At 37.7% G+C, this 23,420-nt stretch overlaps 1 protein-coding gene across 2 annotated transcripts in view; it reads right to left on the bottom strand.

Annotated features, from left to right (window-relative positions):
• tenm3 (teneurin transmembrane protein 3) overlaps positions 1-23,420 on the bottom strand; it is a 366,934-nt gene that overhangs the window by 11,818 nt on the left and 331,696 nt on the right. For both annotated transcript variants that reach the window (XM_052126900.1, XM_052126901.1), the window contains 4 exons: positions 16,486-16,735; positions 10,242-10,474; positions 5,636-5,790; positions 370-1,244 (listed from right to left, as the gene is read on the bottom strand). In XM_052126900.1, the coding sequence (XP_051982860.1) occupies positions 370-1,244; positions 5,636-5,790; positions 10,242-10,474; positions 16,486-16,735 (1,513 nt within the window). The remainder of the gene's footprint in view (positions 1-369; positions 1,245-5,635; positions 5,791-10,241; positions 10,475-16,485; positions 16,736-23,420) is intronic.

A 23,420-nucleotide genomic window follows, 5' to 3' on the forward strand; every position in this document is an offset into this window, starting at 1 on the left:
AGGTGACATAACAGAGCAACCAAAGGTGTAGTTCAGCTATTGCTATTTTCCTCAAAGTTTGACAAGCAGAAAGTGTATAGATTTTGATCCATATATCTATTGTTTTATCATTTTAAACCATTTTTAATTATTGTGAAGCGTTTTGCTTGAAAATATAGCTGTGTGCTATATTCCTTTAAATAAAATAATTCTTTGTATGACATTGACACAAAAAAATTGTATATAATGCAAATACTTTTGGTTCCACTTTATATGCACAAGTTTATGTTAATGTTATAGCTATATATTGCATGTGCATGCATATGTAGTTGTAGATAGGTGTAGAGATGTGTTTTGCGGCAGTTTAATGGAATTAGTTAAAGCACTCACTCATAAAATGTCGACCAACCAATTTGGATGCTCTTTGTGGCTAGCAGGCCACTGTTACCATGGTAGGTGAAGAGTACCAGCTCCTGCCCCTGTGCAGTGAGGGTCTTAAGCCCTCCATTTGTGCCAATCATCAGCCAAATGACCTGGTTGTCGGGGGCAACTATGCGGACAGGCATCCGGTTGGGGTCACGGCGAACCCGGAGTGTATTTCCATTGCTATCTGTTACAGCTGTGACATCATCCTCATTACTATAGCTAAAGTTGTACTTGTAGTCACCAGTGACCAAGCTCATTGTATATTGATGCGTTCCATTGGCATCAAACACGTAGAGTTCTTGTGTTGCAGGTGAAGCAACTTCATAAAGACCCGAAGAAACTTGTGGAGGTCTATTGCGACGTATGGCACGGATCCGAATGTTTCCCAAGTCAGCAACATAAAGCGTTCCATCAGGAGATACCACCAGGGAAGACGGTGCATTTAGCCGTGCGTCTTTGGCATACCCATCACCTGTCTGGTAACAATCGCAGTTAGCATCGCTCTTACAATCGCAGTCAGAGGGCACTCCTGCCAGGTGAGATATCTCGCCCTCTGTGCTAACTTGTCTGATACGGTTGATCTTCTTTTCATCCGTCTCAGCGATATAGAGCACACCACTGTAGGAGAGCGCAATGGCTGTCGCACCTTCTAGAGTGGTCTGGATGGCACGCTTTCCCATTGTGTACTCGATGCCTGGAACCTGGCAATGCATCGGCCTGCCTGCCACGATGCGAACCTGCCTGTTCTCAGTGATCTGTAGCACCACATTGTTGTCAAGCACATAGATTGAATTGTCCATTGGGTTGATGGCCAGGTCTGTAGGCCACTCTAAACGCACCTGGGTAGAGGATAGAGCAAACAAGAGGTTGATCACTTATGGACTCTTGCAAACACACAAATAGGTTATTACATCTCCCTCCTGCTCTCTCACTCTGTGCGCAGTTGATGCTTGGGTCTGACACTGATGAAGAAGGATCCGTTACTTTGGAGGCTTAATACATTGTGTGCCTCTAGTTCATTCGATTTACCTGTCGCTGGATCATTTATTTTGCAATGGGATGCAATTCTTCAGCGCCTAGAGGGAACAACTGCCTGGCAAACAAAAGCAAAACAACGAGAACAACATTGTCCACATGGAGGATTGCAATACCTCCACTGTCTCAACAAGACTTTTAAAGATAGTTTGCAAGGATAGTCTTGTCTGGACATCTGTTAATGAAAATAAAATCACTCACTAGCTGACCACTTTCTCTGGTATCTCAAAGGCATTCTACCGAGGAAGCACAAGTATTAATTCCTAGAAAATATCCTTGTCTGCCTGAATTATTTGGTTTTAATATTTCTCCAATACCTTACAGTCTCAACAACTTCAATAATCCTTTCAACTGCCAGTGCGGAATGATTATGCAACTGCATAATCTATATCTTTCCCTTGCAAAGATACAGTATGCTGACAATATCATTACGAGTTACTAAAGCTTTGAATGAACATTGATGGAAAGACTGGGTCTCACTGGAATCAACTTGACTGGGACATTCATCGTTCTCTTTCAATTTCCTTTTCTCTCTGTCCATTTTTGTTGTTGCTTTCAACTAAAATGGGCACACTGGAAGGTGAAGCATCTTTGAAGAGCAGAGCATTAAAGCATAATGGTGCTGAACTGCAGCTCCTGTGGTTAAAAGCTTTCTCTGCTCAGACCTGGCCCGTCTGTTATTCCACCCTCTGCATTATGCATTAACCACGACCAGATTTTACTCAGGGCAAACGTGGGGTGAGCCATGACATCCCCCCTAAAAATGTTTGACCAACTCACAGGGCCATCACCTGATAATAGGGCAGCATAGCATCTTCAAAAGCAGAGAGTAATTTTAGTAACTTGATGGTGACAGAACATTGTAGAAAGCATAGCGAACCGGTTGGATAAACATAGCCATTAACATAAGACTGCATCTAACAATTAGTCTGACTTACTAGAGATGCTGGGCAAATCCAGATGTGTAAGAGAAGCTCAGGGCCATCTTTAGTAAGACAGTCTTATTTACATTGCATTGTAGAAACAGTAAGACACAGAACACATTTAAACAAAATGGCCCACAGTAGATGCTAGACAGAGCATCCAATCAAGAAATAATCTGCATATTAGAGGATTGCAATGTTGTTAATCAATAATTATAGCATTTCTAACACAAATTATAAAATACAGAATGCTTGGACCATAAAAAGTTAATGGTGTCAATCTGTCGGTCAACTGAACCGTCAAAGATGTAACATTTATAACAACTAACTTGTCAGACTACAAGATTTATGCAACCCTCCCCTAAGGATTCCTTGAATAGCTTCTTGAAGTGTATGTTCTGTATGAGTTATTTTCTGTTGTCCCTATTGGCTTTACTGAGGTATGTGACAGTTGTGTAGGTTGAGCTGTATATATCCTTAAAGGTGCGCATCAATGACTCGCTACAGGAACCGTTTGGGTAATTGTGAGGCTGACACCAGCTGTCTAGGTCTGTCCATACTTCATTGAGCTTCACTTAGCCTGGACCCAAGGGTGTTCAGAAACACTCTTATGTCTCCTCCCCAAATGCCATCACTTAGACAGAGACAAATGGAGTTGGTGGGGAGACCAGAAAACAGAAAAAGAGGGTTCGAAGGATTCCACCTCGAAGATTCCAGAGGAATTTCAGAATTAACTAAATATTTCATACTGTTTTTTTTTTTCCAAGTAAAAATCATCTTAATGAAAACATGCAGGCAAACAGCAGAGCCACAGTCTACACTTTTGAGGAAATGAGTGGCTTACTTAGAGCTGCATATGCATATCGAGCAGGGATAGGGAGAAAGTATTTTAACATCACAAAAACTTAAGCTTTCAAAGTTATAAAGTAACTAAGATACTGCATATTTTAAAAAACCTTTTCAAACAAATCTGAGTTTCAAATGAACAATAAAAGCATAATGCACCATTGGTCTCAAAGTGCCCAGTGAATAACATTGGAGATTTGATATTAATTACACTATAAGTTCAGGTGATTGGTTGCATTTAGCCATTAGCACCAGAGTAAGAGCAGCCAGAGGGGGGAGCTCCAGCGCTTCAAGAATGTTCCTCTGGTCTTTACTCTGGAATGGGTGGAGGCTGCCTCAGATGGCTGATCTCAGGCTTTTGGTTTGCACTTCATTCTATGTCTGTTCCTGATTTGGGCCATAATGTATATCTTGAGGTCAGTGGATTGTGAGTGCAGTCTACGACAAGGCTGGAAAAACAAACTAATTCAGAAGTTAGTGGACATCAAGAACAGCATATGATTCTAGATTTGAAACACTATGTGAGGGTCATTTAAGCACTACAACTTTATTTGGATAATTTTAATAATAATAATAAATAAGGCTGCAAGCAGCAATTACGGGGCCAAGCACCAGCATGGAAACCACTGCACAACCCAAAGATCTCACAGAGCAAGCACAGATTGCATTGCCCCCGGGCAGATTTGAACTCACAACTTTCCATTCCACAGTTCAGTGTGCTATTTATTGCACCACACAGCATTGCCAGTCAACAAAGGGACATACCAAGCTTAGATGAATCACAGCTGAGCACAGCTTTTACCATGATCAACTTTATTTAATGTAACTTTTCAACAAAGGTGCAAATAAACATTTGATTGGGGAAAAGCCCAGCTTCCATTCAACAGCGTAAAACAAAAATATCCAGAACTACTCACATTTCTACATAATGCATGACTTGGTGAGGTAGGAATCGAACCGTGATAACCTCTGTTTGACATTACATGGCTCTAATCACTGGTCCACTCAGCTGATGTACTAAGAGCCACCAAATTCTGAACAGCCCAGCAATATTCAAAAATCACCAAAACTACATTACTTTTTACAGAATGACTTGCAGAGGTTGGAATTTCAACCCACAACCTTATAAACCACTGCTATAACACAATGAGCCACTGTGTTGACATGAGGAACATCTCTGTAAAAAAAAATTAAACGTACTGTTCACCACCCATGGTCGGTAAGCACTGGCACCGCAGTCAGTTTACAACAAGTTTAATGACACATCTGGAGCACAAGGTTTGGTGAAGAAAACAAAGTGTCAAACAGACAAGCACAGTTACAAAGTCTGCTAATGCACCTGAGTGGATCTGTAGATGGATACACTCTGCCTGTGTTATCAATGTTCTGCAAGCGTTTTGTGTAGTTGAAAATGGCAAGTTGAGAAAACGAGCTTGCTTTCATGATTGATAGCACCCTGCGTTTCTCCTTTCTGGGAAAATGTTCTCATTGCAGTCAATTTCAAAAGCGGTGGTCAAAAAACATTCACAAAACTGACACTGTTAGCAGTGCGTGAGGGCCGTATACTTGTAATGTATGGCAATAATGCGCGTGAGGGTTTAAAACATGCACACAAGTTTTTCTTGTTTCCTCGAGTGGCTGTAATCTAGCGTGAGTATCAATAATGCACTTTGATTAATGGCAATAAAATGCTGTTTTAGTAATACATTGATACATGATTAATCATTTACGCCGACATCACCCAGGGAAAGAGCCACAGGTGAGCCGAAACTGCAGAAATTCCCTTCCATTTTTAAGCAGGCACTCCGTGCTAATTCAGACAGACATGAAACAATAACTAAAGCTTGGGGTGTTCATGTGGGATTTCCACGTAATATTAAAATACTCAAGCAGCATTATCACAACATCCCTTCTCATACGCATTTTAATAGCAAGGTTATTCCTTTTATAGTGATGTACAGCTTCCGAATATTGTATATATGTTGAGATTAATTTGAAGTGCACTTTATGTTGATACATGTAGCATATTAGTGCAGGTATTAAGTTAAAATGTTGATTTAGTAATTTATATTTTTTTTCTTCTGCTTTTATCTTTAAAATGAGACCAGTAAGTCTAACACCATTTCTGCAATAAAGTCAGAGGATCTGGTTTAAATAGCTAAATCTTTGTATGGAGAATCACAGATCACATTCTGAAATAAACAAAGCATGCACAAAAATATTTTGACCTTTCTGCTCTCTAATATTTTGTTTTAGCCCAGTGGCAAAACTAGAGTGAGTTCAGCACCTCTATAAATCATGATTGCGTTCTCATTACCAATATTGTGGGTTTTCTACTTTTCTTTTGTTCCAGCAATTGACCAGATTAATATTTAATATTAAAATACATTAAGCAGTGGCTTCATCAGGTGGGTGTGGACATATACCTGTCCGATGTGCATGCTGGTATCACAGGTCAGAGGCCGAGCAGATGTGAGGTCATTAGAACCCAGCAGTGTTGAGATAATGCCGTTCCTGTCTACCTTCCTGATCATGGTACCATCCACAAAGTAGATGAACCCATTCTTATCCACTGCAATGCCTGCAGAGAGAGACAGAGAGACCAGATGTGACAGATGCACACACACACACACACACACACACACACACACACACACACACACACACACACACACACACACACACATATGTTGGTCTACCTATCATTACGAGGACTTTCCATAGACATAATGACTTTTATACTGTATAAACTATAGATTATAGCCTCTAAACCTAACACAACCCCTAAACCTAACCCTCACAGAAAACCTTCTGCATTTTTACATTTTCAATAAAACATTGTTTAGTATGATTTTTAAGCGATTTGAATTATGGGGACACTACAAATGTCCTCATAAATCACATTTATAGCATAATAACCTTGTAATTACCAGTTTGTAACTTAAAAAATTGTCCTCGTAAATCACAAAACACACACACACACACACACACACACACACACACACACACACACACACACACAAACACTGCACCTGCAAACAGGCGAAACAAGACTAGTACACATGTCACGCTTGCCCCTGTGGTTTTCAGGTCACTGAAGACGTGGCACTTGGTGAATAATTCACGTTTTGCTTTCGGGTGGTGAATTATTTCTGAGCAAGGGTGATGCGGAGAGCAAGTAATATTCCAGAAGCTGTTTTTTTTTATCTAGTCATAGCTAAAACCAAGCGGAAAGGAAGTGAATCTCTGACACTCTGATTCAGTGACAATTACAGACCTCGCTAGCTACTCCCTCTCAGAAATGTATGTGCATGCGAGGCTGTGAATTGGTGTACTACTTAAAGAACTAAAAGACACAATTAATAGCACGGTTTTCTGCACTGTGTTAATTTGGAAATTTAGACAGGACCCACTGTATATTTTAAATGTGTATAATTGCTAAAAGGGAATTTTGTCAATGTTTAGCAGTCATACACTGTAGATGACCTCAAAACAAAGACAGGCTGTTGATGTGTTGATTCTTTTTAACTAAAATAAACCAATGGACCTGACTGTGACAATAACAAGCCAAAAAAAAAAAAAAAGCTTTAGCTTTGATTACAGCGCACATTTGTAATGACATTTTTTCGACAACCTTAAACAACTTCACAACATTTATTTCTGTCCAGAGTTGCATTCAGTTTTGGTTGAGATCTTGTATTCATGACGGGAGTGTCGAACCACTCTAAAGTCTTCTCCAGCACATACCAAAGACTTTTAATGGGGTTAAGGTCAGGACTCTGTGGTGGCCAATTCATGTGTGAAAATGATTCCTCATGCTCCCTGAACCACTCTTTCACAATTTGAGCCCAATGAATCTTGGCATTGTTGTCTTGGAATATGCCTGGAATATGCCAGTCAGGGAAGAAAAAAATCTATTTATGGGATAACCTGGCTATTCAGTACATTCAGGTAATCAGCTAACTTCATTTTATTGCTGCATAACGTTGCTGAGCCTAGACCTGACCAAATAAAGCAACCCCAGATCATAACACTGCCTCCAAAGTCTTGTACAGTGGGCACTATGCATGATGAGTGCATCGTTTCATGCGCTTCACTTCTAACCCTGACGCGCCCATTGCTTTGGTATAGGGTAAATCTGGACTCATCAGACCACATGAACTTTTTCCATTGCTCCACAATCCAATCTTTATGGTCCTTAGCAAATAGGTTTGCTCTGATACCAAAATGTTGGTATCAACCTCAGTATCGATACCAACTCAGATAAAAAAAACTCTAAATAAAAAAACTCAGATTTTTTTATGAAATTACACAGAAAGCTACTTGTCTAAAAGAACTGCATAACGTCTTAAAGATACAAATTCTGCCTTTTCTGTTTGAATTTTTCTGGATTCCAATTTAAATGTTTTAATTAAATGTTATGATCAAATTGTGTTTAATCAAATACATACTGTACAGCTTTGATCAAATTAAAATATAATTATTTTCAACAATATATACACTGGTGGCCAAAGGTTTGGAATAATGTACAGATTTAGCTCTTATAGAAAGAAATTGGTACTTTTATTCACCAAAGTGGCATTCAACTGATCACAATGTACTGTATAATCAAGACATTAATAACGTGAAAAATGACAATTACAACTACTTCAAAGAGTTCTCATCGAAAAATCCTCCACATGCAACAATGACGGCTTTGCAGATCCTTGGCATTCTAACTGTCAGTTTGTCCAGATACTCCACGCTTCCTGTAGCACTTGCCATAGATGTGGCTGTCTTGCACACATGTGGCGGGCATTTCTCACGCACCTTACAGTCTAGCTGATCCCACAAAAGCTCAGTGGGGTTAAGATCCATAACTCTCTTTTCCAATTACCTGTTGTCCGATATTTGTTTCTCTTTTTTTTTATGTTTTAAAAATGGCTTTTTCTTTGCAATTCTTCCCATAAGGCCTGCACGCCTGAGTCTTCTCTTTACTGTTGTACATAAAACTGGTGCTGAGCGGGTAGAATTCAATGAAGCTGTCAGCTGAGGAGATGTGAGGCATCTATTTCAAATACTAGAGACTCTGATGTACTCTTGTTTAGTAGTACATCTGGCCTTCCACATCTATTGAGACTGTAGTGTACACCTTTGTATGAAATCTTCATTTTTTTTTTTGGCAAATTCAAGCATTATATAGCCTTCATTCCTCAAAACAATGATTGACTAACGAGTTTCTTAAAGAAAGGAGTTTCTTTTTTGCCATTTTTACCTAATATTGACCTTAAGACATGCCAGTCTAATGAATAATGTGGCAACTCAAAAACAAACACAATGTTAAGCTTCATTTAACGAACCAAATAGCTTTTGTTTGATATAATGGAAAGTGCTTTTCTAGTATCAAATTAGCAATTTAGCATGATTATTCAAGTATTAGGTGTTGGAGTGATGGCTGATGGAAATGGGGCCTGTTTAGAGTTGATAATAAATTACTTTTTCAAATAGTGATGGTGCTGTTTTTACATCAGTAATGTCCTTACTATACTTTGTGATCAGTTGAATGGTACTTTGGTGATTAAAGTACCAATTTCCTAATGAAACAGCAAAATCTGAACATTATTCCAAACTTTTGGCCACTAGTGTACATATTATTTTGGTAAAAAAAAAAAGTTATGCACAACAGATCTTTACTGTATTAATGCCAGCAGCCATGGCTGAATCACAACATGCTGATATTCAGAACACTTGCTCATGTGATACTGCTTATAGATAATAATACAAATAATATAATAATTTTATATTATATAATTGTTACTATGAGTATTATTGTGACTGCTTTGAATTTTACACTTTTATACAGTAGTAATATGCTTCTGCCTTAATGTCTTCAATTTCACATAATCAGTTGAATAAAGCTCTCATTTCAGAGGGACTATTATTTTGAAAGATCATTGAAGTTCTTCCTGTTTGTGAAGGGTTCATTATATCAAGCTTTCCAAAAATCACAAGCTGAAATCTCTAAGCTGCAACGGAGAAAGAGTTAATTTGAGAGTTCACAGCTGTTTATACACTCAACACACTGATATGTGGCTCAGCAGATGGATACTATTGGACACACTGAATGAAATTCAAGCATTAGTAGTGTGTGTAGCAGGGCGATGACAGGGAAGAGAGGTGCCTCTTATTCATACTGTGGCGCGCAGCACATGTGACAGTATATTATTTCATTAAATGAAATCATTCGGCTGTTTAATGATCACACTTTTTTATTTTATTATTATTATCAAATGGTCTTTGATTTCATCTAAAAACTCTCACATTACATTACATTTAGCTAATGGCAGCATACTTTACTATGGTACAGAAAGTAACAACAAGATGATATCGTACCATTTAAAATTGATTGGTATTGTGATATTTTGTTAGTACTGGTATACCGTGCCACACAGCTGTTTAGTCCCAATCCTGTAAGTTCTCATTGCATTGTGAGTGGGGGAATGCTCATATTTTCACTATTAAATAGCAGTGAGTTCTACTGTCAACTTTTTACGATGTGACTTCACCATGCGTTTTAGTGATCTACATTCAAGATTTTTTTCAGTGAAGCTTATGGTTTCCGTGAAGCTGATGGTTCACCACTATCCTTGCAGGTATTAATAATGCATTGGACAGTTCTTAACCCAATTCCAGTGATTTTAGCAATCTCCTTAGTTGTTTTCTTTGCTTGATGCAGGCCAATAATTTGCCCCTTATGAAATACAGTAACATCTTTTCCATGACCATGGGATACATCTTCTGACATGGTTGTTTAAGAAATTAGAAGCTACACACTGCATCAGTTAGGGTTAAAAGAATTGTTGCCAGCTGAAACATATTAATCACTGCAATAATGATCCAAACATAGGCTGTTAAGTATCTGATTATTTAATCCAAACGGCAACTTTTTTTTTTGGCCATGCAGTGTATTTGACTACACCTTCCCACAAATAAGGATATTTTTTTTTATATTTGGAGAGTCCATATTGGTTTGTTGGTGTTTCATCTCTTTACCTTTGGGTCCCAGCAAGAGGGCTTCAGTGGCTTTGCCACCATCACCACATCGAGCCTCATCAAATGGCAGACACTGCTCTCCTGTTCCTGCCACAACCTCTACATTCTGCAGCAGCTCTTTGGTTCCCATAAGGGCTTTAGGTCTGAAGATCCGCCGTGAGTTGGTGTCCGAAACATACAGCTGACCGGTCATTGGGTCAGTTGCTATGTAGTATCTATGAGCAGGATTGTTGCTAATGGGACAAAGGTAGAAATTTCACAGAATTAAAAGCAGAGAAACATAATACAGATATAACTAATACAATAATACATTTAGACAACTCTATTACAAGATGCAATTATGATGATGAAATTGACTCAGGTGAACTATTTTTGGGACACAAAAATACATCATAAAATATATGAATAAACATAAACAAGAATGTAATGAATGGAAAGAGTTTTTCTGACAAGCTGTTCTGTTTATACTATTAAAGACAGGTGAATATACTTGGTTTGCACCGACCAGTTAGAGTGGAAGGGAGTTGAGCACTCTGTCAGAGTGAACCTAATGCGTTATGACTGGAAATCACTATAGACCGACACAAACATAATGATGCCCACCAAACTGTCACATCCTTTAAATCATTTGCACTTCCTACCCGCACCCCTACGATGGAGGAAAAAGCCAGCAAGCAACATGAGGTTATGTATCTGGTTAAGAAAATCAACAACTCATCTCGGTGTTCAATTAAAAGCAACTAAGGACTAAGAATAGCACACAGACAACAGGGCTGGCTGCGGGGCAGGCCAGTCTCAATGACGTACTGCGAGACAGATGAGGGCGGCTACTGCTAAAGTGCTCATTTGTACAGTGATAGGCTGCTAACTTATTTATATTTTAATTTTTACATTTATATTTTGAAAATGTATTCATTTATATTTTAGTACAAGGCTTTGGTTACTGATCTCAGATCAGATGCAACTGCTTTGAGCTACACAGAGCACCACGTTTGGGTGGATTTAGTTAAGTTTTTTGGGTATTATCAAATATTGTGTGTTGTGGTTCTCAAATAAAGAAAATCAATACAGTGCCAAGTCTTTCACATGTGCTATTGTGTTAGTACATTTTCATGCTCCAATTATCTATGTCCTACTATCATATTTTATCCTATCATTAGCTAGCTTTCTTTCTTTTATTATTTTAAATATAATTGTAAATAATTTCCCTACTATAGTCTGAGTGAATGTGCTAACTTCAAAAATAATAACAGAAAACCTGGGCATTTAAGCATTCCAGGATTTTCTTTATTTTTTGCTCTCTCTCCATCCAAAATGTTTTTATTACTATTATTATTATGTTTTCTTGGAAATGTTCTATTAATTGGTAATTTATAGGGGTTCCCTATGTCTTTAATATCACTTTCAATCCTGTTAAAACAACAGAATTTTGAATAATAATATCAAAATTTCAAAAGATATCAAAATTAACTTCAAATAGACTCCTTCATGTGAGCTAACTATGAACGAGCATATTTTTGAAAGTCTGTTAAACCCTTTAATAGATATACTTAAATCAAAATACTTGCAAAGAAATCATATAAATGTTTTAAAGTTACGAAGTTCAAAAGAGGAATGACTAATCACAATAATCATAATTGTTTGAATTATCATGCTTCCAGCATTTCTGCAAACTAGAACATAAAAGAACTGACCCAGTAAAAATACAGCTATGTGGCAAAGTTGGCACACAGCGCTTACAGTAAATATAGAAGGAACAGACTAAAGCTAATACACCATAAAACATTTTGTAGTGACAAATGGAAACAAATGTGGGTTCTGGGAGTGGAGGGAGAGGAGTGGCTTAGAGGTGGCTTGCTTTAAGGATACTGAGGTTTGGGGTCAATAATCTCTTAAATTTATGAGGCTCTGCGGAGCATTGCGCTATATGGGCGCGCCTTGATGACACATACAGATGGGCAGAGACATCTGGGACGAGAGGAAGATGAAGGCCAGCCATTAGATTCACTAGCCAGAAACTGTGTTGGTGAATTAATAATGCTTAGCACTTATTAATTCAGAGTCATTAATGCTTAATGGGTTGTTTTTGTTCCTCAGAAGCATTGAGAAATGTTGGCGGAAAAAAAAGTATGCTTCTAAAAATGCAGCCTTTTAATTACTTTAACTGATCTATTTAGCCCACTCACCATGTAAACATATAGCAAAGTTGGCCTCAAATTCCATTTTAAATGATTTGGTGGGAGTCGGAGATGAATGGTTAGCATGTCCATGGGATTCCTAAATGTATTCCTAGTTGCAAATTTATTCAACAGGCTCTAATGGGTTTGGCTCACTCACTTCAATTTAGTCACATTTATTTCCATTCATGAACTACATACGTCTGCGATTATACCCTATAGAGGTTTCAAACAGAACTTAATGTAGGATATAAACGTCCACAGTACTCTGCACATCGCCTTTAGAGTGGAACTATTCAAACATCTATGGGTGACGAGGGCCTATTTGCAGTGTTTATCAGGAACTCCTGCTTGTCCAGGGCAGAGACATTTGGACCGTTTAACTAGAATACTGGAGACCTGTCAAGGGAGGTTTATGTTCTGAATCCGTCCTGAGAAAACAGATTTCCACCAGTGTCAGCTAAAATTGACATCTGTGTATTTTTCTTAAACCTTTTCTGAACGTCAACTTCAAACTTCAACAAATTAACTATTTTCTGAGCTACAAAAGGATTCTTTTGTCTTTCTGCTACATACAATATGTTACGTTAAAAGAAAATGTTTTACTAGAGATCTACGTAAACATCTCTGCCAAGCTACCCTTATATCCTAGGCAAAATAACACAATGGAGGAAGATTTCACAGACCCAGAGAAAAGGGAATTTTAAGGGAATTCCTCATTGGGAATTCCTCAAGTACTTCCCCATGGAATTTGTATGTTGACTTGCAGCGTTTCTTTTTAAGCGTGACACTTGAGTCACACTTAAAAAGTATCAAATTCATTGCATAAATAAAATATCAAATCATGTGCCATCTGATGCTGAACAAATTATACTGGAGCTTTTCTTTGAACAAACTTTTTAAGTCACTTGTAACCAACTGGTCCCAAGGTAATTTGTACTTTATGAAGTCAGTTCCCCTCAAGTTTACACAGGTGTCCTAGCAGAGCAACCACAGGATAAGAACCACATAAAACCCCATAGCCATTCTAGTTCATCACATTAACTATGGAGATATTCCACAAAGATTGACAACCAGAAAGTGTCCATAAACATTTGGTACCTGTATATCTATATGGAGTGGTGGTGGCGTAGTGGCTAAAGCACAGGCCTGTTAATCAGAAGGTCACAGGTTCTAACCCCACGTCCACCACCATTGTGTCCTTGAGCAAGGCACTTAACTCCAGGTTGTTCCGGGGGGATTGTCCCTGTAATAATTGCACTGTAAGTCGCTTTGGATAAAAGCGTCTGCCAAATGCATAAATGTAAATGTAAATCTATATTAGTTATTTATCGTTTTATCATCTGAAACGTAACATCTTTCTTTTTTTGTTTTTTTGTTTAGCTTAAACCTTAAAAAAAGGTATAGCACAAATACCTTTAGCTTAAGGTATTTGTGCTATATTTCTTTATAACAAAGAGCACTTGGTTTGATATTGGGTTTTATAATGCTAAGATATCCATACATTGTATAATTCATACAAAAGTGTCCAAATACTTTTGGGCCAACTGTATAAACCATTAACAAATTAAGATTTTCCTGAAGTTTGTTTTGAAAGAAAATGCTAGTTACAAAGTTCAATTATTCTAAGAATTTCACCATGAATTCAGATATGTTTTCATAACTGGACGAATATCTCCACAGCAATGTTTTTAAGGGATCAACCCCATTCCTTCACCAAGAGCAGAAGCACCTGAAGAAGTTCTTTCAAGTTCTTACAAATACTACAAAATAGCTCTAAAGCAAATAAAGTCCCATAGCATGCAAAGCAAAAAAAACAAACAAAAAAAACAAGCATAATCTCAAACTGTCATTGGTCCTTAAGGGAAATTTGAGGCAGGCAACATTTTATACTTGCTTCCAATGGCATGCAATAACCCTTATGAAGATACAAGCAGTTTTATAAAGAATGGATTTGTTGCCACCGGACAGGGAGGGTTGTGTATTCAGGAGATTGTGAAATAAATAAATATATAAATAGTAGGAAAGGCTTACCTATGCCTGAAATCTTTATTTCTTAGGGTAGCAGAGTGGGGGAAAAAAGAGCAGAAATAAGAGAGATAAGAAAAAGGAGAGCGAGTAAAACTGCAAAAGCACATAAATCTTTGTCAAGACGGGGAAAAACAGGTGTGCATACATTAATCTCTCCCTGTCACACATGCAGAGGAAATAAAGAGCAGAGACAGGGCCGTTAACTGCACTTTGTCTTGTTTCTTAAACAGAGTTAGATGTGTGAATATTCCATATGGGAGCTGAAGAACAGCGTGAGCTCACGGCACATGCTGAGGTTAACTGGCCCATAATAGCAAATTGATTGTGTCCCAGACAATGAAAAGCAATTCCTTAAATGTTGCCTTTAGCCATACAGAAGCAACGCTGTGAATATGTCACACAGAGGACCACCATTTCATTTGCTTCATCCGTGTGTTTTACTGCTTTAATGAAGGAATTTAATTTACAGCAGCAGCAGAACACACACAAAGATGATATTGAAACCTGTTAAGTGATGGACCATTTGCAGAGAGCTTGTGTCTGTACGAGTGTGTGAGATTTTAATGCACATATCGAGTTTGGGGGCATATGGAAGGAAGGGAAGATGATAAGATAAGGTTAAAAATACAGTAAGTGTCAATGACAGACAGACATAGGCAGGGAAAACATGAGAAGGAAAACAAGAGCTGACTAAAAGGGCAAGAGACAGGCTGTTTAGGTAGAAAGAGAAAGGAATGAAAGATAAGGAAAGAGAGGAGATAAGAGCAGCGGTCATTTATCACTAGAATGGCTAAATGAGGTGTTGCAGGAGAGTAGAGTGTGACATGGAGGGCCCTCTAGGCCCCGGCAAGTGTGATGGAAGAATTTATGATCATTTCAGCGAAAGACTATAAAAGACCAGAGACACGGCTCTGATTTCATACAGAGGAGCCTGAGAGCACTTTGAAAGAATATCTACACATTTGTTTCTGTGTGAAGTCCACTCTAGATCTGAAAAATGGAAATGACAGGTCTTGAGGTTTGAAAGAAAAGGGCACATGTGGTCACCTCATGTTTGTAATGTATCAGCTCTGCAATCCTACACTGCATGGCGTTTAGATTATACACACACTGTGATCACAGTCAGGAGAGAATCTAGTTTGAATATTTGAGATGTTTTAGCTTATTGAATCAATGCATGCATGCTCTGCTCCATAAGAGCAAAATAAACCACCTCTATAGAATTAATTTAATTACATATTGAACAATCACAACCAGTAATTAAATTAGAGAAAGGGCATATCTGACAATGCAGGTCTTTAGTTGGTATTTTCAATTAATGACTTGATAATTTGAGTAAAATTACATTTAAAAAGTCTTGCTTTTACATTTTAGCTTGAATGAACTGATTCAAACACATTTTGAAAACAATTTAAAGATATTTAAAAAAGAACGAGCAGTGCTTGCTGGTGTGCTCTTGTACCTGAGCTTTCAGTCAAATTAATGCAATAGTAAAGTGAACTATGAGTTTTGACTTCAATAAAAAATAAACAAGCAAAATGTTAAATTATAGGCTTTACAAACACCATATTAAAATATAAATCTATTTGAAGAAAAATAAATGGTTTAGATGTCAGTGATGCTCTCAGAGTGATAAAGACTGTTATTTTCCTGAGCCCAGTAAACAAACACACACACACATGCACACACACACACGCACACACGCACACACTTTGATGTGGGCTAGACTATCTCAGTATTAGGCTTGTGGGTGATCATAAAGATGAGAGGTATGGGAATATGCATTTTTTTCGGGCTTTAGGGGGCCAAGAGCACCAGTAATGAGTCAAACACCCACAGATGAGAACTCAAACACTGTCAGCAAGTTCTTGTCAAACCACACAAGCTGTATAATGGGCTGAATGACCCATACTACAGTCTAACAGCCATGCAGTGTTGAATGTAGTGCCTTTTATTGTTAGCACTAAAGCTACATCATACTGTCAATATTTTACACTTCTTTTGATTTCTTTCCCTTCCGAGCTTGCATCCCTTACCTCAGCTCCATAACACTGGTAACGTTCCCTGAGGGAAAGATGCGTCTGATGTAGTTGAAGTCTCCGACGAACAGGCTGCCATCAGATCCACAGGCGAGGGCCACTGGAGCCAGAAGTTTGTTGCCATCGGCCTGGCCGTTACAGCTGGGGCAGGAGATACTGCGTCTGCGCCCATTACCCATGATAGTGCTGATGACAGGAGGCTGCTGGGAGATGAAGACATTCTCACCGTTGCCTTTGTACAGGATGCCTTTAGGATAGGAGGACAGGGTCATGTGGGTGAGCTACTTTTTAGTAGAATAAAGTTGTGCTATGGTCTATAATGGCTGAATAAAATTAGCTAGTTGATAGAATAGAATAGAATAGAACAGAACAAAATAGAATCCTTTATTTTGGAAACACATTATACACAGTTTTTTGCATATATACAGTGAAATGTATTAGTTTTCACATATCCCAGCTAAGCTGGGGTCAGAGTGCAGAGTCAGCCATGATACGGTAATAAACCGTGCATAAAGTGTAATAAACATACCAATTATTAGATTTTAGGTTAGAATTTATATGAATGTATCAGGGATATCTTGGGTTCTGTAAACGATGACCATGTTTTTCTCATTCTTTCTGTATTTACTAGTATTTGTAAAACTGCATTATGACAAATACATTTCAAAAGTACAAATATTCTATGTAGCCTCATAAAGGTCATAATGGTTGCACGTAAAATAATGATTATAAAAGAAACTATTATAAAGAACAAGAAAAGTACTTGTATATATATTATTATTATTATTATCAAATACTGTATATGACACTCCACAAGAGTATTTTCATGTCAACTACCCATATCCATAGCTGTTTGTAATTTTGACAATAACAACAGTAAAATTAAAACAGCACACACAGCTATATATTCAGTACATATAACTACGACTCTTTTATACATGTATGTGCCATTAGCTGCATGAATTTACAACTCTTCATTTTTCATTTTATCTGACACATACATCCAAAGTGAATTAAAGTCTAAGGGACCTTATAATCTCCAAAACAAAACAATACAATACCAATGCTAAATCAAAACAAGGGGAAAAAAGAGATGTAAAATGTAAACAGTCAGAGGAAATGCCAATTTATTGAATAAGAGGACATTTTATCTATGCAAGTTTATCTCATTACTGCTATAATAACCCATATTTCTCATGTGCACCAGAGCAAAACAGTTCTTTCAATGTCCTACCTCTTTATTCATACCTTTTGCAAACAATATTAAATTGCTATTCTTTATAGTTTTAATTATGTAATGAGGCAATTATAGAAGTAAACAAGCAAACATATCTAACTAATGAAACCAAAAATAACTTTATATCTTAAGTATTAGCATTTCATAAACACTAATTAATTTTTGGCTTTGAATATTTAATTTCTCAGATGATTTTCCCTTTCTGAAAGTACAATCAAAGGGTATTACAGGTTTGAAATCGGTCTGCCTTAGTAATGTGGCATTCTGATAATTCAAGCTGTAATATATTCAGCGGTGAGAAAGGGGCAATCTGGCAGCAGTTCAGAATCCATATGCAGCCCAAACTCATGCTGCCAGAATGAATATATGGCAGAGGCAACTTAAGAAAATCTATTTATCCGATCACATGATGAAATGACTGTTGGGTGCATCACAGTACGTTTTTAAATATGAACTATATCAAAATATCTTATTTTTTGCTACATATAAATTCCAAATGAAAAACTACCACACTTGCTTTAAAATTTGTTAACATAATTTCCCTACAGCTGTTGAGTAAATTCTTAGACACTTATAAATTGGTTAAAAAATTTGAAATACAGATCTTAATTTAAGGAGAACATTTACTGGTACACACATGTATAGCATCACAAATACTAGTATTAAATGTAAATAAAAGCCAGTTAAGACATAACGAAGTCATCTCATTGTACAGGAATGAGTTATTACCATATCATATCCTGTTTCTCTTTCTGAATCCAGCAAATACACCCTGCTTAATCGCATAGCCATAGCAATTGTCAATTTATGTGCCTGTAATTCCAGAGAGTCTATGTGGAAAAGCATGCTTTTGATAGGTTCACTGTATACAGTTTGCATGTGTGTTTGTGTGTGCATTAAGCACTTTGAGGAAATGCCACAGGCTGTGGGTTTGGGCTACGTGATGAGCTCGCTTGGCCCCAGGTTTGGATTTGAACGTCTGCGTTGTGCTTTAATATTCTGCCTGAGGACTTATTGTTATGGTACACTAGCTAAACCCCACCAGACTCTACTACTGCCACCTTGTTTGCCTTATGAAACTAGCTTGTTTCTCAGACAGTAGCTAGTACTATTATAAGCTTTGCATTTATGAGAGAGTAAAATTACAAACATGATAAAATATAACATGTGTAAATATGTATTAAAGGTGTTAAGATGTAAACATTAATAACCAATGATAATTAGCAGAAGTGAGGTTCCAAGTTGCGAGTTTAATTATTTAAATAATGACACATACATACATGAAACAGCAAATAAATAAATACAATAAAAAATGTACAAAAAAAAAAAAGCTCTGGAGAACTTTTTCATTTTGATAACAGGTTTGTCTCTGGCATTTCAGAATTACCAGAACAACATTTGAGATGCTATGAAATGTTATTGGTCCACTAGTTGGTCCACCACTTGTTATTAGCAAATCACAAGTCAAATTCACATTTAGGAATTTATTCAGTAAATGTGTTTCTACCATAGTTTATGCGGTCTAAAAAATTATTCACCTCAAGTTTCTGTGCGCATTTTGGAAAATGTTATTCATCAAGCTTTTTTTTTTTTGCTTGATCCCAAACTTCACCTAAAAATATGGAGATGGAAACACAGCTAGTGATAAATTATGATTAAATGTGGAAGAGAAAACATGCCTCAACATCCTTTTAAAATTGCTATGCTCTAGGCAAAACTACTTACAAAATGTTACAAAAGTTCTCATCAACTTATTGAGCAACATGGTGACTGCAGCCTGCAGGATAGATCACACCTCTAGGTAGCAATATGTAAGAACATGGGGGGTCGGATTTTTAATCAGGCCCTAGAGTGGAAGGAACGGTATGGAGAACTTGGAAGAAGCTTTTGATCTTTCTTTAATGCTGGTTAGGATCAAGGGGAACACCAGGAAAGGAGGGTCAGCAGGAATCATCACAAAAGCCCACGTTTATATTAGGGAACAATAAAAAGAAATTATCTTCAAATCCGATTCCGATACCTGAACTATAAGTATCGGCCGATACTGATCCCGATTCAATACCAGTGTTGTTTTTTCTAAATGAGTTTAGAACATCTATAATTCCCTGTGTGGAACTGATATGGAGGTCTCTTTGTGTAAAGAAACTAAAACTTCTCACAAAACTAGTCAGTAAAAATAACAGTAATTCCAGTGAAAGTCTTCAGCAGAAAAGAAGCTGAATCTCTCTTTCTCCCTCTCTCTCTCTGTTATTTATTTATTTCCTTTTATGAAATAAAAAATATGTTCTATTATTATATGAATCCACTTTTTAATCACACAGTAATTACTGGAACCCAGTTTGTTTTTATTGTAATTTCTGATAATAATTTTATGATACATTGGTAATACATTTCAGTTGAAATATCTTAAAGCTTTTAGTTTGAAAGTATGGTGCTGAGCGCTACAGGAAGTCTGTGTTTGAGTATTTGTTTGTAGGCTAATTCACAGTATTGTAATACGCTTCTCTTTCACCATTTAGTAAAATGCTTGTCCGATGCCGTTCTCAATGCATGTTATAGGCAGACCTAAGTTTTGATCATCTACATCTGAGATGGAGTTTTTGTGGAGCGACCACATATTCCGCTGAGCAGCGCATCATGAGCCTCTGCACGTTTATGTGCGTGTCGGCAGAGTGGCGCTCATTTAGTAAACGTTGTGCCAGAGACTGCATGCTGACTGTATATTTATTATTAAACACAGCCTTTTGCAATTCACAAAGCTTTTGGATGACTGTTAGAGCCTAATTAAAATTCACTATTTATTAGCACTGCTTTAACATTGATTTAGAGGTTATTTATGTCATTATTTGAGCTACACAGTATCGTCAATGACCAACATGTGGTATCGGATTTGGATCGGGCTCGTCGGACTGAAACCCGATCCAGGTAAAAATGTCAGTATCGGAGCCGATACCGATCCAGATGCCATCCCTAATTTATATACAGCGATAACTTCATGTTATATAAAAGTAAACTGCAAATTCTTGAGGACAAGAGAAAAGCATTAGCACTGATATACTCACAGAATTCTGAAAATGAGCCATTTGTTTAGCTGACATCCAACAAACCACTGATAGGTGCAACTAAAAATACTTTCAATTAGGTAAGTCTACAGTATGTATCATCTCCATATTTTAAACATAACGCTTTGATTTGAGTCAGCTTTTCCTTTGAAGTTTTCATAAACGTGCAACTGGGGTCAATAAAGACTTTAATAAGGCTTTCATTGTGAGAGAAAACATAAAATTTTAACAACAGGTTATGAAATTGTAAGTGCCTTGAAAGGGTCTGTTGCTTCAGCATGTTTTCTCAATTTACTTGACAGTAGGTCAATAATGCATAAATGTAATAAAGCAAGTTTTGTAATGGAAAGTTTCATTTAGCAAACAGAAACAAAATAAAAAATCAGGGCACCCTTAAAAACAAGATGTAGGCAACAACCTTTTGAGAAACTACTAAGCTACTAAACCTACTAAAGATTAAAAATCCCAAATACAATGTCAGGTAGAGTTTCCTTGCTCTACCTGGTTCCCATTTCGAAAGCAAACAAGACGCAAAGAGAGAAATGAAAAGATGGAAGGCATCAGAGAGTGACAAACGATTCGTAGATGGAGCAGAAATAACATGTGCCACCACAAAACGCTGTCATCCTCTCTGAGTGCTCAAATTAGAGTCCACCAAAAGTCTCCTGTCAACTATGAACTCCACTTACTCTCTACTGCCACCTCAACACAACCCTTCTATCCACAGAGAGTGAAAATGTGTGCTTCTGTATATGACTGTTGTAGGAGTAGTCTATTTGTATTGTGTATGTTGTGTATGAGTGTGAAAGACACAAGAGCACACAGAACAAAAGCGATTGCAGAGAGTGAGAGGAAGTATTCTTCCACACATCGAGTCAAAGTGCGCAGGTGAACTCAAAGTGTCCAAGGCAATCGAGTGTTTTCTGAAAGCGTCCTGGTGAACACAGTTAGCTGCTTTTTGGAAGTTGCTTTGAAAACGGTGGGGTGTTCGAGATTGGGGTGGGAGAAAAGGGGTCTTCAAAGCTGCACTTCAAAGGATGACTTCATGCTGTGCTCGCTAAATTATTCACATTGGGCAACGTGCTGGAATTCTGCATCTAGCTCCTCTGTGCGCTAATTATGAGTGAGATCAATGACGCCATCTTAAGCCCCCTCTCGGGTGTGCTTGGGCAGAAGCCACAACGCAGTCTAAATGTCCCCATAAATCTCAATCTACCTCCTCTTCTGATCAACCACCCACCATCGATTAAGCCATTGAGCGAGGGATTGGCCTGGAAGAGTGAGAGTCGAAAGTGATGGAGGTACGGAGGGTGGGAGATGGACCGGGTGCTTTTGAACTACTTTTAGGCTACTCCGTAGCAATGCTCCACTAACAAAGACAAATTGGACAAGGGAGGCTTGCTGAGAGAGCAGTGCATCCCTGGGAGGGACCCAAGTCCTTGACTTCAAACTGAGCTTCTCAGAGGGAGGCCGATCGAGATATACTAATGCATGCACATGTATACAAAACATTTTCAAAAGCTAATTGGAGCCATGTGCATCGGCTGCTAATTACTTGCGGTAATATTACAGTGATGAAATACACACTGCACCTGTTTGTTCTGCTTTACAAGCGGATGGGAATAATAGTGCAAGCGGATATACTGTACATAAACCCACACGCACAACAATGCATGTCTTCAATTACACATTGGGAACGGCTCTTAACGTGGGACGAGCTGCATTATTCATACGGACATACGGACAGACATGCCTCTGTTCATGATTGTGTACATGTTTTTCTGATATGCGTGACGTGTTTATATATAAATCCGACAGAGGACAAAGCAGTGATTTGACTTTATAGCTGCTGTGTTTACGCTGTCAGAAACTGGATGATATTACAGCACTGGAGTTCTACCCTACTCAATTTTCTTCTATTTATGCCTCACAAGCCATCTGTCATTGCCTACTTTCTCACAGCATACCATTTCATGTCTTGTCTTCTACTGCGATTCTTTTGTCTCAACATCTTCCGACATTGATCAATGTGATTCTTTTTGGTAGGAATCTGAAAACACAGCAAATATTTGTGAGATATATACAGTATAAATAAGAATTGAATTAGACTAAAAACTGTGTTGCCTTAAAAAGAAATTCCATTATGTTTTGGTTTTCTGAACTTTTGATCCGTATTTTGAAGCAATACATCATCTCTCAAAGGTTTTGTTTATCTTTGCAGCCATAACCAATGTGTCAGCTAATTTTAAAATATAAAAACTGCATATGTTGTAGTGAAGAAAAAAGCAGCAATAAATCTTTGTAGAGCTGCATGAAGTGTATTTGTGTGTATGTCGAGAGTGAGAGAAAGAGAGCGATTAGTGGTCATCGAGTATTACCGAAATCAATTTAATTTAATCATTTTGCCTCTCCTTGTGTGTTCATTTCTCTCATCGCTCTGGCGTTTTTCTGTCATCAATATTTCACGAAGTGACTTCTTCCCGACAGGTCCAAAGTCAATTTGAATAATGGGAAAACAGTGTGTTTAGAGTCAGGACAAAACTAGTAATAAGCAGGTGAGGTTTTTTCTTCTCCCAGAGTGCCTTTACCCCACATGTGTTCTAACAGTGGAGGAAGAAAAAACAATGAGGAAA

Source organism: Xyrauchen texanus, chromosome 5, assembly GCF_025860055.1.
Source record: "Xyrauchen texanus isolate HMW12.3.18 chromosome 5, RBS_HiC_50CHRs, whole genome shotgun sequence".
NCBI lineage: Eukaryota > Metazoa > Chordata > Actinopteri > Cypriniformes > Catostomidae > Xyrauchen > Xyrauchen texanus.